This window comes from Porites lutea, chromosome 5 (genome assembly GCF_958299795.1).
Source record: "Porites lutea chromosome 5, jaPorLute2.1, whole genome shotgun sequence".
Lineage (NCBI taxonomy): Eukaryota > Metazoa > Cnidaria > Anthozoa > Scleractinia > Poritidae > Porites > Porites lutea.
In genome coordinates, this window is record NC_133205.1 from 5,520,228 (window position 1) to 5,536,372 (window position 16,145).

The window sequence follows — 16,145 nt, forward strand, 5'->3', positions numbered from 1 at the left end:
CAGTCTTAACACGGACTAACCATCTAAGCACTAGTAGGGGAGGGGCTGGGAGGGAAGGAACATGTTGGTGCTTGGAATGACTTACTGTAAAGAGGAAGGGATGTCTCTCTTCTTATCTCACTGGACGACGAATCGAAACTTTCTCAATATCTATAATCGCACTATCGGTACCTTTTCAATTCAATTATTGGCTTGCAAAAACTGCCCGTCTGTCCCCTCCCTTTCCCATTATCTCTTTGCTCCATACCGAGGCGTTTTTTCCTTCTCTATTTTTTTTCCCCTTTTTTTTCTTTTTTTGGGGCGGTGGGTGGGGGCTATGTGTGACCTGAAGCCTAAAAAGAATAGTCATATCGTTGGCCATGTAGGACCCGACAACGCCGACTTGCCCAGATCTGAAAGGGGTCAAAATTCTTCATGTAACTGCGTTTGGCAGGCCAGTAAGAAAAAAATCCCACTAATTTTCGTTTCTCCTGTATTGTAATAGAAGAATAACAGCCGTGAAGTTGGCTCAGATAATTCAACATATCCACCATTTGTTGATGCATGACTCTTCATGTGGTAAATGACTCGTGTCATTACAAACAGAGTGTTACATCAACAACATAGTTAGGATTTTCATAACAAAGAAAGCCTCTTTTTAATTATGGTAAAACGTGAATAGAAAAGCGTCTAACACACATACACAAAAAATACATAATTTTTATAAGTAGGTAGACTTTAACATTCAAAAAACTAAGCCGAACAAAGGCACAAAAAAAGTCAATTTTGAAACATGTTTTTGTATGGGAAGTGTTGCTTAGAGACTGATGAAATTGCATAATTCAAATAAGTGCATGGCCCTATTTGCTTTCAGTTTGACAGCAAGAAAACAGCTTCAGAGCTGTTTTCATCTCTTTTCTTCGACGATGACCCGTTCATCGACCGAAATCGAAATACATTATTTTTAATGTTCTGGGTAAATGTACAACGTTAAGAACGCATGGACTCAGCGTAAGAACGTTTGGACTTGGGGTAAGTACAGTCGACTTGTTTCGCGATTTGCCCGCTCGGCGATAGTTGTTACTACAAGATTAAGGAATCAGATGTTAAGCTTACGCGCTTTAGCTTTAAATCAAAGTGGCCGATAATTTGAGTAATGTTTACAGACGCTTATCACGAGCATCTGTGACCGTGAGATTTACATTTCAATATGTAGATTACAGTGACCACATTATTTTTTCCTATTCGCTCTGGTAGAGTGAAACAAGAAGGAATTCTTTGAAGTTCCCAGTGAATGTTTGAAATCTCCTTAATGAACACGATATCAAAGATGGTCAAAAGATGATTTTTCTTTGCGCACCACAGCATCTGTAACCAAATCATTATTCATTACTTTTTTTGAGGCAAAATATAATTAATTACATGGAGAGGCTGTTAGGGTAAAATTCCGACAAGCCACATGGCCTTGAAAGAGCGACATATCACAGCAGAAATGGCAACAAACGACACGAAGATGGGTTGAAGCGTAACAGAGACAGAGAAAAGCGCAAATACAATAGTAAAATACTGACAGCGATACAGCTTGCTCCCGCTCAGTACGCAAAACTACAGGATTTGAAATTCAGACAAGAAGCATACGTATTAGGGCCTCCATGGCGTATCTTCGAAATTCAACAGAATGTGTCGCGTTCGAACGTTCTTCAATAATCTTCACAGACCCACGGATAGCGCAGGGTTTTTTTAACTTCAGGAAATAATTTAGGAAGGCTGTCAAATTAACTGAGATTTGTGTTCGCACTAAAACACTAAATGGTATTTGTTACCTGTATTACCTCACCGTGAAAGTATTTTCAATTTTGGTGCAAATCACTGAGCAGTAATCACTGGGCATTGGTATGATTTCGATAGAGTTGAGCTTAAGAATGTCTGAATTACCACGAATTACATTATGTTATCCTTGTTCCCAGGACTTTAGCAGCAGTTTAAAAAGGAGAAGTCCTGAGTAAGAAGAACCTGTTAAAAACTTGAGTTGTTATCTAAAATGTCTGCCAAAGTATGCGGCTTGTTTGTGTTACTGTATATAACAATTGTTTTTTTTCCCTTTCTTCTTTAACTAAATATGGAAAGTAAACAGCACGGAAACTACGATTACTGCTGTGAAACTTAATTACGCTTAAATGAAACAATATGGATATAATGCGGGTAAGGAAAAGAGATTAAGGTATTTTTACGAAGAGGAGCATCAGTTTCTCTCAGTCTGACTGAACCCTTTGTACTAAGAGAATTATAAATTATTGAAAGATTCTAGAAAAAAAAAAAGAAAATTTGACTTCACCCCGAAAATTTTCTGGTGTTTTGCAGATTAAAAAAGTCCGTTGAATATATAATATGAAACCTTAGATTCATACTGATATTAACGGGTGGCAAAGCATGGCTCTAACTATGCTACAATTGCGGTTTAAACTTATCTCAGGTGATTGCGGTGCAGTAAATCCTAAAAACTTGGTATATCATACAGTTTGGAGGAACTTATGCAATGGTATAAGACCAGTTTTTTTTAGATACCCTGCATGCCACCGGGAGCCAGAAATTATCATTTTTTTTTTTCTATTTTAAGTGTTAAAAGGAATTCTAAAAATGTTAGCCTCTTTCGATGACTGTGCACTTTATACAGACTTAGGCTTTTTTTCTTAAAGTGAAAAGTAAAATTAAGTAGGAATATTATTTATTAATCGCCCAAAAAGGAAGTTTTCAAGTAAGGCAGCATCTGTTGCTTTTTTTTGCTTGCGTCTGGCCTTAAACCAAGATTTATTTAATATATCTATCAATGAAGATGTCAACCCTTAAAGCATCTGAGAAATTTTAACACATTTTTTTCCTTGTCCCATCGTATCTCATGAATTTCTTATTTGCTAAAAATGTGAAATTCTGAAGTTATTTTCGTTGTGCTCAAAACGATTATCGGTCAGCAAATGTTTTTTGTATACAAACAGCCACCCGTTAGTTTGGTTAGGAAACCTGCTAAATACAACCACTTGGCCAACGATGGACAGGTCCTTCGCCAATCACAGCGCGCAATGTGACGCGTCATTTTTGAGATGTAAATAAAACAAGTAAATTGGGGACTGATGTCCAGTCAAGTTTTCGAGGTAAAAATTGCGAGGTTGCGAGACGCGGACCAGCGTTTCGTACTTAAAAACTCGCTAAAATGCCTATACCAGACCGCAGAACAAGTGGAAAAGAAGGTAACTTTATTCTAATACTGGTAAATTGTACCCTCAATCCTAAAGAAAGACGTAATTCACCTATAGAAAGTCCCCATACTCAGTGCTGCAAAGATGGGAAGTCGCTCCAGGTAGTTCAAGTTTAGAAATATAATCTTGAAAGGCGCTTTTCGTTTGAGAAAAAAAGGCAGGTTCGATATTACGTGTTTAAATTGGACAACAACGATAAAGTGAAGACATTTTCCTTTGCATTATAATTTTTCATCGCAAATACCATCTCGAAAACCAGAATGATTACCTGAATCATTTGATTTGTTTTTATACGAGTTAATTGTACTCTTTTACAGGAGGAACTTTTACTCTTTCGAAACCACTCTATTGAACAAGTCAACTAATTTTCACGGTTCCTCGGCAATTTAAAAAAAAAAAACATTTTGGCTTTATATAAAGCGTCCATTTGAAAGCATTGATCTGAATTATGCAGAAATTTAAGACAGGGATTGCATATTAATTGATTTGCTAGCACGTAGCGTCTATATCAGATTCTGATTATGTCTCGGAATGCGTGTCTGTCAACTGAAGTCTATTGAACTCAACTTAATCTAACGGCAAAATGGAGAATATCCAATTGCAAATAAAATAGTACCTTAACTCGGAAAGAAAACACACTAAAAGCACTTAACGAGTAACAAAGGCGTGGCCAACAAAGGAAAAAAAAGGTCGTGTGTGCACCAAGTAATATTTTGCATTCTATGAGATACATCGAAAGACTCGTCTGTTTCAGTATTTTGCTCATATGCATTCAAACAAACATCTCCAATGAACAGGCAAGGGCCAATTCGAGGAAACACGACACGATCACGATGTCTCAGCAAATTTTTTACTATTAACTTACCAAAAAAATAAATTCCCACAAAGAGCGAAAAAATAATAGTTACAATACAGAAAAACTACCTAAAGGCGACTGCAAAATGAAATTAAAGAAAACGATGGAAACAAAGCCGCTTACCAAATGCTGAGGATAAGAAGGGTTGGTGGTTAGGAAAACTGAGAAAAAAAATCTACTGCCACGAGTGCTGTTACACTGATAGACACGTAAAAACTCTGGTAAAAAAGGTGCGAGATAGCATGATTTGTAGTGATATTTGGCATAAATACCACGAGTGATATTTCAAAATTGTTATACGTAATTTCACGAGCCGTTAGGCGAGTTAAATTTGAGGCAATTTTGAAATATCACGAGTGGTACTTTATGCCAAATATCATGTACAAATCCTGCTATTATTTGTTTATACTACTACCCGCCGAAGGTTTGTAATTTTCACATGTAGGTATTTCAAATTAAGCTGAAATATCACTGCTCTAAGCCAATCAAATTGCAGAAATTTCTCCAGTAGTATAACAAACTGTAACCGAATTTACATACAGGACGTAACGAAGGAGCGTAATTAACAAAATAAAGGAGAGCGAAAAGAAAAAGAATACACGATAACAAGTAAGTGTAAGAAAACGAAAACAAAAGGAAAAAATTTGCCCCAACAGCCAAGTATAGATTTAAACAGGTGACTGCTTGAGATTCAGTTTACATGATACACGTTCGGAGAAAAATGAAACATTTTTAAGTAGATGGTGGGTAAAACAGTCACTGACGAGAATTCTTGCTTTTCTTCTAGCAAAAAATGCCGCTAAAGATGTATTCAGTGGTGATAAAGGCGAAGAAGGTAAGGATAACAAAGCAACAGTGGTTTTTTTTATCCACTCATGGTTAACCTGCGGCTAAGACAGATCGCTTTTTTTGTTATTGTTGCCGTTGTTTACTTGATTGCAAATCAGGTTTAAACTTCCTCGAAGCTTAAAAGTGTCACCAAAACGGATAAACCCAAACCGTTTGCGTATTCTGAAACATAATAAGAAAATGTTGAAACCTGGTTTTTCAGTGTCAACAGGCTGGCCAGTGAAAGTGTCTAAAAAGACAAAAAAAAACTTAGTGTATCCATCTTCAATATTTTGCAAGAAAAGGGATTTAAAGAAGACAAAGCGCTGTACGTAACTGCAAACCGTAACTGTACCCAGTGAAACTGTATAATTGAATTTGTTAACTCTCGTCCGTAGGGGCCTTCCAAAAAGCTGGAAAGTTCGTCTTGTCCTCAAAACTTTGGGAACACTCCACTCCTTCCAAAACCTGTGACGTTCTCATAACATTTCCAAAGGGAACCGAAGACTACACCGTAATGTGGTTGCTGTCGAGGCTTCGAGCTCGTGTCCCGGATGTAGACGTCCATGTGCGACAAATGGCGCATTCACCAGTCTACGGCTTCTATCTCACTTCATCCTTTGAGGTAACATAGATAAGAGCCGGTGTTGAAACCCCCCACCCCTCCCCCCCCCCCCAAGTTACACAATTACAACAACAACACATTTATTGACCCCTTATACATAAGTAAGATGAAATTTACATCCAATAGAAACTAAAGCTAAAATGGGTGTTGGCTTCCTAAAATCTAACTAACCTTCGTAATTCTATTTCTCTCCACCTAGCTTTTCGAGCTTTTGCGATACATTTATTTTCTAGTACCTGAGTTTCAAAGCTCAACATACACGATACCTACATGAGCCTAGAGTTAGGCTGCCCCATACGTAGGATCAAACAAAGACTAATGGTAACCGGAACATAACTGACAAGAAAGAGGAGAGAAACAAACGAAACGAAAGAAGGCCAGAAGCGTCTCCGCGACTGGGCTCAAACTCCATGCGTATCCCGGCCGCATAGTTCCTCTGTAAATTTTTATGGTTCGGAAATTCGGCATGGGATTTTTTGGGGTTTTGTTTGAAGCTCTAGGGATTTTCTGGGTTTTTGCCCCTATTCGTTCATCCCTGTTACTTGAAATCTGGAGTACCCCCTCCCCCCTCCTTCCCCGGGCATTACAATCAACTCCCTTTAAAACGGATACCTAGGACCGGCACTAAGTGTCCGTCTTAGAGAGATGTCCGTCCTATAGAGAGTTAATAAAGGGAGTAAAGAAAGGCAGGGACCATTGAGGGAGGTGTCCATTTTACTGAGGTATGGAGTCGACTGTATTCCATTCCGTTTGATACCGTCACCCCAGGGAGTGCCCAAAAGCACTGTTGGAGCTTTCTTTTGAAAGGTCACCCCTCCAGTGAAGGGGTTTATTCAGTACTTTCAAATCTTGAACAACAAACGACGACAGCATTTGAGGAATACTGACATGAATTACGAATGAAGTAGTTTTGAACTTAGGCTTAAGCTGGAACCTGTTTATTTCAGGTGTTTTTGCAACAAGCGGAGAAATTGGGGTTGAAGAAGAAACTTCGCACTGGAGGAATAACAGAGTTTAAATACGAAGAAAGGATGACATATGAAGGTAGTGACGATCCCACAGCATTCTTCACGTCGGGTGAAAGACAGAGCATAATTCTTGAGATGGTGAATGATCTAAGGGCGGTCCAGGGAGATGAGTTGGGCAAGATCAAATTTGTGGAGGGACAGCAGATTGGTAAGAAGACAATCGTGGACAGTTGCTGCGAAATATGAACATACACTTTTTTCATGTAGTAGTTTTTGAGCAAAATTGTGACACCAGGAGGCTTCCGAGTTTTTCAAAAGGTGGATAACGCTATCCAGTGGATAGCCCAACTTGGTTTGCCTAATACTTATCCGCAAGTGAGTGATTTAATTGTTGGATATGGTGTTATTCAGCGTTTGAGCAATTAGAGCCAGGAGGGAATCGAGTAAGATCAAGTCTACCGTGCATTTTGGAAAAAGTCCTCTGGAAATCACAAACAACTTAACTGGACTGGAGCCATAAATAAGTCTATCATCTATATTTTGACTAACTATATAAACTGTATTAAGATCAACAAAAATTCGAGTTGAAAATGTGAGGACTAATGTCCTAATGTCCTAATTAGTAAAATTGTTTAATCACGAACTGGATAATAATGATAATGAAAATGATAACGATAATGATGATGATGTGATATTGATGATAATGATGGTGATGATGATGATGATGATAAAATAAACGTCTGAAGAGTGATTTCGTTATTTGAATTTTCAGTGCCCAAACTGTTATCTGAAGGTGTGGTGGAAAAAATGTTTCCTCTTCATAACCACGATGACCTAGCCAAATTGAGGAAGAACTGGGTGTCGGCGTTTTTCAAGAAGCAACCACTAGGTGATTTTAAGAGATTTGCGTTCATAAAGACCACTTAAGGTGCTCAAATGATCGAAATTTGTCAATAAAACGCAGCCGGAAGTGAAGTTAATGCTCATGATACACAGCTTCGGAGTCAGAGACTTAAAAAAATGCTGTTTTAGTTTCCTTAATAGGTTATGCAAGATAAATAGACGTCTAATTATAATGATATTGATAATAATAATAACGATAAATTGATACATTTATATGTCAAACGAAGCAAATTTATTTTTATTTTCAGACGAAATATGCCAATATTTTGGTGTAAAAATCGCCATGTATTTTGCCTGGCTGGGAATGTACACAAAATGGCTGGTTGCTCCAGCAATCCTCGGTATCATTACGTTCTTCTTGTCCAACAGAGGCGAGGCAACGCGCGACTGGTGCATCTTCTTTTTTAATATCTTCAACATCGTGTGGGCCACTCTATTCTTAGAGGCCTGGAAACGAAAAAGCGCTGAGCTAGCCTACAAATGGGGCACAATGGATATGCCATCAGATGCCTTGAAGGAACCAAGGCCTCTCTTTAGGGTGAGCTCTTTAACCTCTTAAGCCCTGATATCAAAATTTAAATTCTCAATTGTTGTCTCTATACCCTTCCTATAGAAGTAGTGAGGAAAAGTGTTTAAGTGTTAATTAAATTCATCTTGATTCCTTAATTCTTGTGACCAAAATGTTTTATGAAGCATAGATATTTCAAAGAGAACTAAGATGCTGATCACTCTTCAGGCTTAAAAGGCTGAAATAGGGTATTTTCAAATCACTAGTAAATAGACGAAATGAAAGGATGGTCCAAAAAAGAATGAGTTGTGAATTTCCCGCACTACAGCAGACTGTCTTTATTGTGACAGCGTGTTCTTTTATACTTCATCAAAAGCAGTGTAACGGTTAAAAAGAAAATGTATGACAGCCAGAAATTTAAAAATGGCATTTAAAATGGAGAGGAAAAGTTTACCAATGAAAGCACAAGGGTTCAGCACGGGAAACACCCTATATCCTAAAACGATTCACACCGAAAACGACTGTCCCATCGCACAACGTATACACTTGTGCTCCTTATAATGCGATCCTAGATTAAAGCTCAACGCATTTCTTTTAATTTGAGAAATCAGACTTTTCACTAGTGCTTTCTGTTGTACTTCCCTTCAGTATATTCCAAGATAAAAGTCTCCTTTAAAATGTAAAGTTTATCTTTTGTATGCATAAGATAGTGTAAAGTTTTGATAAGTTTAATGTGTGCTCTGACTGAAAAGTTACCTGAATAATAATAATAATAATATAAATAATAACAATAATTATCATTGGATGCAACTTTTCTTCCTTTTCATTGGCCGAAAGCCCACCACGTGACCTGCAAATAACTGCCTACAAATAATGGTCTGCTCATGCGCAATGTTGTCCAACTGTGTTTGGCTGAAAATAATATTCTGCTCATGCGTAATCGAAACCAGTCGTGATCGTTCTTGCGTGAAAAAAGGCAGATCGCTTCGCTTCCCGAAGATATTCATTAAAAAACAAACTTGGTGATCGAATGATAAAACAATTATTGAACTCGGTTATCGCAAAATATGATGATTTGCCAGTGTCTCGCACATAAATTATTTGTCTCAGCTTTCGGCTTGGGCAAATGATTGATCTGCTCGCCTCTGACAACCTCAATAACTGTTAACTATTATTATTATTATTATTATTATTATTATTATTATTATAACTATTATTATTATTATTATTATCATTATCATTATCATTATCATTATCATTATTATTATTATTATTATTATTATTATTATTATTATTATTATTATTATTATTATTATTATTATTATTATTATTATAGGGTGATTATCAACCGAGTGAAATAACTGGACGAATCGAGGCACACTATCCATCATGGAAAAGAAACATCTTTCGCTACTGTGTGTCGCTGCCTGTCATTTTGGCCTCCCTTGGCGTGGTGTGTCTTAGCATGCTGTTATGTTTTGAGTTTCAACGTTGGGTGGATGGTATGGAAAACCCACCCAAGCCACTCAAGTTTGCTCCAAAGGTCGCCCTTGCCGTGTGCATTGGATTGTTGGACGACAATTATAAGAAAGTGGCTTATCATTTGAACGACAAAGGTTGGGCATTTCTGTGATTTTTATCTGAGTTTCGAAGATTAATCTTGCTTTGTCACGATTTTTAGTGCTACGCGTGTCGAAAAAAAAATTGCCGATCAGACATTCAGACACAGCATCAAAACAACTCAAGACCATTGCGTCGTAAAAAAGTTATTCACCGTGGTGAAGTGCGATAATATGCTTATTATGTGTCTTAAAAATATAGTCACTTTTTATTTAGAAGGCATCTAATCTAATTTATCTTAATTTAATCTATAAACTAGTCTAACGTCTAATCTAGTCTAATCTAGTAATCTAATCTAATCTAATCTAATGAGATACTGCCAAATAGCTTTTGCTAATCTAGCTAAGGAATAATCACGCCCTTTCTACATGTTATATGTATGTATTTGCTTCGAGTTTTAATTGGTTCACTGGATTTGTTGCCTCTTATCTGCTGTTACTGAAAAACTTCAAAGGAAAACTCTCGACAGAAAAATACAATAAAAATGGCGGGTATCGCTGAGCTGTAAATGAGGTTATGCAACTTTTGACAATTAGTCTGAAGATTTACTTAATTATATTTGCGATTTTTTCGTTCTGTTGACAGAAAACTACCGTCTACAAGAAACTTATGAAAATCATCTGATTATCAAGCTCGTCTCGGTAAGGCTTGTCCTTCCGCTAGTATCTCACCAGACACATGAATACTATTGCAATTCAATGAATTGATCACTTAGAAATAATTATAAATCTACCGATGAGCTTATAGCCACAACCCGTTTAATTGGCTGTTAATCAATCTACATCAAATATTTTTTTGCAGTTCCAATTCTTCAATGCCTTTTTGGCGCTCTTTTACATCGCCTTCTTTATCCGGGACATGGACAGACTAAAAACGGTGAGTTCGTCGCGGTGAATGATCATACAATGTCGAGTTCACATCTTTAACAACCGTAGTGATTGCGTTACCTCTTAATGTCATTCTCAGGATCTTGAGGAAGACGTAAACTTAGAAGGTCAGATCTATAATAGAAACGCGCTGCCTGATTACTTTCATATTTCGTTTACACGAACTCATCACTGAGAATTTTAGCATATAGAGTTTGTATGCGCAGCCAAGAATACAAGCAGTGGCGAGTCCAGGCCCCCGTTGCTCAAAAGGTTGATAACGCTATACAACGGAAGAATCACTATCCACTGGATAGCGCAATTGGTTTCCCAAATACTTATCCGCTGGATAGTGATTTATCCTGTGGATAGCGCTATCCATGTTTTGAACAACTCGGGCCAGAACTTAAGTAAGTGGGAGGCTCCAGCTTACCCATACCCTGAGATGAGAGTGCGGCCTGCGCTCAAAATTTCTTCCTCGGCCTTGTTGACAGCCTCTTTTAGCCTAATAATAAAAAGGTAGATCTACTCCTGACGAGAGCCTTCAGTTTCTACAATTTGATTTCCTCCAAGCTTGTTTGTTTCAGCAGGAAGCAATCGTAGAATAATTTCTTTCTAATAGCAACTGGCTGCACTACTGATTACGAAACAAGTTGTCGGTAATGTCAAGGAAGCATTAGTTCCATTCGTCAAGCAAAAAGTGAAGGAGTGGAAACTGAAGAAGCAGGAGGCCAAAGCAAAGAAGGAATTAGATGAGAAGGAAGGGAAGAGCAAGACAGGCTCAGGCGGAAATGAGAAGACAGATAAACCCAAGGAGCTGGAAACTCCACTAATGAACCAGGCTGAAATCGAGAGCACCATGGCTGAGTATGAGGTGAGAAATAATTGTTGAGAGGGAAGTTTAATCAGTTATGTACGAAAACAAAACGCAAAAAACAAAAGGCTAGGACGGAGATTCTAACCCAGGCGGACCCGGTAACTATGAATATCTTCAAGTCTCCATTACCCCCCTCCCCACCCCTAATTTTCAGTATTCAGGTCGGTTTAATTACCTTACGTAATTACTTGCTTTCCTTTTTCGCTACTTTCACATAGACCATAACGTACCTTGTTTACTCCCCAGAATTTTGCATAACCATCGTTTCCAATTTCTCTTGGGTATTACAGTCACCCAAAGAGAAATCCAAGACAATGGTTATGCAAAAATTTGGGGGCTAAAAAAGGTGCGTTATGGTCTATGTGAAAATGGTGAATTCACATTTTAGATATATAGCACTTCCTTTGTTTTGCTAAGCTGTCAAGAGGCTATCTCTGCCTTCCACCATCATGGGAATATCGAATGAAAACTGTTTGGTATTTGATCCACTCCTTTAGGCTAACAACCCGGAGAGTTTTTGGACTCTGGAACCCTTGGCCTTTACCAAACCATGCGCATCTGCTATTTTCCTTCCTTACGAGACTAGACACCACTACTGTCTATCCCAGACAAACTATGAAGCAGAAATTCTAATTCTTCATACTGCTGATGAGTTTCCAATAAATGATACTCTATTCTAGACCAAAAACCTCTGATCTCTATACCCATCCTACAGTAAATGGCTAACTTCGTACCCTGCCCTTCACAGTAGCACTTATTAACAATTATTCCTCGAGACCGAATGGGCTATTGACTCAGAGGCCACGAGGGCGAGACGAATAATTGTTTTAGTAAAATCCAGCTAGCTGGTCAAAAATTTCGAGAATAAAAAACTTTTAGGTAGTTAAAGCTAGACTTTAATCCCTTTTTGCCGCCAAAAAGCCCGCACTTTTCGCCACTAGTGGGCTATGACATATAGCCTAGTAGTAGCTCAACCAATCAGAACGCAGCATTGATAATAGACCACTAGCTGGATTTTACTAATCTCATTTAGCCCATATATGGAGGTGCGCTCCCCCCGCCTTTGCCACACATCCGCTTTTAGACGCATTTCAGACTGCGGGTTTAACCGAACCACTGCATCTTTTTTTAACTCCTCTCTCTTACTATTTACTTAAAAAATAAGTAAATCGTTGCTATAATTTTTATAACCTGCTATCTACAGGACACATTTGAGGATTACCTGGAGATGTTCATACAGTTCGGTTATGTGGTCCTGTTCTCCTCCGCCTTCCCGCTTGCTGCTTTGTGTGCCTTGCTGAACAACATCATCGAGATCAGAAGCGACGCCTTTAAATTATGCACCAACCTAAGGAGGCCATTTGGAGAGAGGGTAGAAAACATCGGCACCTGGCAGGTAAGTGGAACAAGCCAAAAAAAAATGTCATGGTGAGATTTCCTGACAATCCCGTGTAATGCATAGACTTCAAAATTGACCTGACTGCCTCATTATTTGTTTCGCAATACTATTCATTTTAGAAGCTAAAATTGCAGATAGCAACGTCGCGTTCAGCACGTTCGCTTTAACGTTCGCATTTGAAGTTGCATTGTCGTTTGCTAATACTGCCTATTCTAAATCAATCACAGGTACAATAATTTTAAAAGCTATACTCAGAATCATAGTAAGTAGAGGAGACTGATTGTGAAACAAACTGATGAAAGGCGGCAAACATCAAAGATAAAAACAACGGTGCCGCAGTTTATTGGGAGCTCCCTGACGGTGCACGATTGTTTGTTTTCTGTTGACAAATTGTGACTGAAAAAATAAATGCGACGTTTTCATTGGTCCGCAAGATCAAAGTGTTAGGAATACTATTGAACGTTCTGCACCGCCAGGTTTACAAAAACATATATCAGACCATTCTGACGGGTTTCATAACCATTCCACTCTATTAAGTATGTCAAAATTTACGCCGAAAAAAGCTTACCTTAGCTAACGTCCTCTGTAGAACAACTACAGTCCAGTCTTTTTCTTTGTAAGGATGCCATGGAGGTCATGGGTGTCATTGCTGTGATGGTGAACCTGGCTTTGCTGGGCATGGGTGGCTCGGTCCAGCGGATGTTCCCAAACATGACAGTCACTGATAGAATCATCCTCATAGTCGTCTTAGAGGTTAGTTAACCTTATTAAAAGGTGTTCAGTTTTACCTACTTCCTTGATTCAATAGAAGACCAATTTTCGAGCAATGGTAATAAAGAATAAGCAAGTTGCTTCTTTTGTTTTAAAACAATAAACAAAAAAGAAGCTGACAACGATAACAAATGATTAGTTCAGTAGACATCTGTACTCTCAACAAAGCCAACTTGATGAGCCTGTCATACAATTCGGATATTCAAGTCATTCAATAGGGTATCAGGTCAAAAAACAAGTAGGCAAAAAAAGAATCTTTCACCAGAGCAAATTAGGAATTTTTACATACACTAGTGAACCCTATCTACAACAGACATCGTTTGGAATGTTTGACCTTCACCAAGGAACCTTTCAGTATAGGAGAGAAATCCGCGTTGCAGTAAGTCAAAAAAAATGCTGAGCTGAAGAACGACAGGGAAAAAACTACCGTAAACTCTAGAAATATCCCTTCCCTCAGCCCCCTTTCAAATTAGCACCTCCTTTCGGCTACAAATTTTTAACAAGCAAGCCCTTTCTCCACTCAAAAAAAAAAAAGATTCGTGAGCGCTAACTCGAGCATTTACGAAAATATGCAGGTGTCCGTTCTACTAATATTGGCCTTTTGGAGAGAGGAAACTACAATGAATGTAGTTTTTCCCGTTAGTTACATGATCAAGTCTAGACGCACGAAATGCTTCCATGTAACCTTCGTACGTTCAAGTTTTTCTTTTTAAATATTTCTTGTTTTTTAGCACCTTGTTCTTGGTATCAAATTCGCTGTGGCCTATGCCATTCCTGACATACCAGAATGGGTAGAGAATGAAATTGCCAAGATGGAGTTCCAGCGCAGGGAGGCTCTTAAGGTAGGTTCACATGAAAACAAAAACCATCATATATCCTTTAGTCCTCTGAGATATCAGTTTTTTGTGCGTAAGCAAGTAAAACGCGGATTTGAGGCTGAGTTGAGTCGCGTGACGTCAAGAAAAAAGGATTTCAATGAGAGGTTCGCTTCTTTGGCTTCTAATTTTTTCTCACCTTCAAGATAGTTGCCCACAAGAAAGAATTTGAGAGGGAATCTTAGGAAGTTAGGCGGGATTTGTGAATTTCATTAAAGTTTTTTTAGATGTTGTAGTTTATCGGAAGTTTAATTCTTGGAACGTCGGAAAATTGTAATCGATTGTTAAAAAAAAAAAAACATCAAGTCCACGCGCGACTGCCGCAAGGCAAAAAATGCAGAATTTTGCAATGGTGACTGTTGAATTCTCTCTTGACAACAGTGAATAACAGTTTGCGAACCTCTCCGGAAACCAACTTTAATTAATTCAAGCGTTTAATTGGTATAAAAATAACATTGGTGAAATAGCCCATATCCCAAGGGCTAAACTGGGTGTTTTCCTATCTGTCCCCTTATTCTCTCTTGTTACCCACTAATAATTTACTACAGTCATGCTGAATTGATTATTCATCGAAGGTATTGAAAAAAATAAAACTCATTTTCACAAGAAAGGTTGTGCACTTGGCTTCATTTTGAAATTTAGGGGTTTTGGAACTCGGAAGTGGCCTTTTGTGGCAAAGGAATTATTATTATTATTTTTTAATTCCAGCCCTGTGAAACCAATTACACTTCCCTGGCATACGCAAGTCACTTTTCACAATCCTTCTAACAATACCTATTATAATTGTTTTCAGGGTACTCCCAGTACTCCTAAGACTCCAAAGGACCCTAAAGCTCATACACCAGTGTAGCTAGCAACAACATCCGTTAAGCACCTATGCACTTGAAGAATTCCAGGCGTTCAGATAACAGGGAAGATGTGAGGGAGCTGAGAGAATGGAGCAGAAAAAGAAAACAGAGAGCAACTAAAGACCAGCAACAGTCTAAACCTAAAGCGCTCCCCCTCCTCCCCCGCCCACTGCCCCCTCTTCCATTTTTCTCTTTATTTCCCGACTTCCGCTTTCCATAACGCTTCACTCTACATTATCCGAACGCCTGGAATAGGCTTTGTCCAAACTGAGGTACATCATAGGCTTAAGGTGATTTGGGGCCCACTCTCGGGAGGTACATTTTGATCATCGAAGAAACTTAGACTTGTTCATTGAAGACGAACATTTTATATCGACACTTCTCACCAAATAAACAAACCGTTAAAGTAACCATGAACACTTGCTTTTAAACGACCAGTAGAAAGCACACACCAATGTACTGTTACAAAGCCCTTTAACAATGTAACTGTCGACTAACAAATCTCATCAATGTAAACTAACCATAAACACGCCAAAGAAAAAGGATTACTAGAAAGAACTACCAATTTAAAAAGTATAATTTAATGAGTAACCGATAACTTACACATACATTACATTAAAAAAATCAGACAACAACGACAAAAACCTGTGTTAAGAAACAGGAAGCGGGAAAAAACAATCCGAAACTAATATAATGATGACCAACTTGCCCTTTTATATAGCTATTTTGCAACATTTATTAACCTGTACAGCAACCAAATACACAGACGACCACGACAAATTATTACACTATTTTTTAAATAATAAATTCCAAGCGGAATGTTGGTAGATCCGATATATCTGAGTCTGTTCTTAAGAAAAGACCAGAAGCTCCAAATGTTATGCTTTGACAGAAGATGCCGCCGGGAAAAAAAAGACGCTTTGACGAAACTTTGATTAACAAGAACTGAAGAAACGAATACATTGAAA

At 38.2% G+C, this 16,145-nt stretch overlaps 1 protein-coding gene across 3 annotated transcripts; it reads left to right on the forward strand.

Moving 5' to 3' along the window:
- The first annotated feature begins 840 nt into the window (after positions 1–840).
- Positions 841–15,225, forward strand: LOC140937281 (anoctamin-8-like). Of its 3 annotated transcripts, none has more exons than XM_073386821.1 (14): positions 841–1,011; positions 4,877–4,924; positions 5,316–5,542; positions 6,490–6,718; positions 7,283–7,399; positions 7,662–7,951; positions 9,258–9,537; positions 10,127–10,182; positions 10,343–10,417; positions 11,030–11,281; positions 12,489–12,680; positions 13,305–13,436; positions 14,186–14,296; positions 15,123–15,225. In XM_073386821.1, exons 1-14 carry the CDS (start codon positions 960–962, stop codon positions 15,177–15,179), a joined length of 2,118 nt encoding a protein of 705 aa, XP_073242922.1. In that variant the 5' UTR covers positions 841–959; the 3' UTR covers positions 15,180–15,225. The 3 variants fall into 3 exon arrangements, with proteins under 3 accessions (XP_073242922.1, XP_073242924.1, XP_073242923.1); XM_073386822.1 differs by lacking the exon at positions 841–1,011 and adding an exon at positions 3,111–3,224; XM_073386823.1 differs by lacking the exon at positions 7,283–7,399.
- Positions 15,226–16,145: the final 920 nt, after the last annotated feature.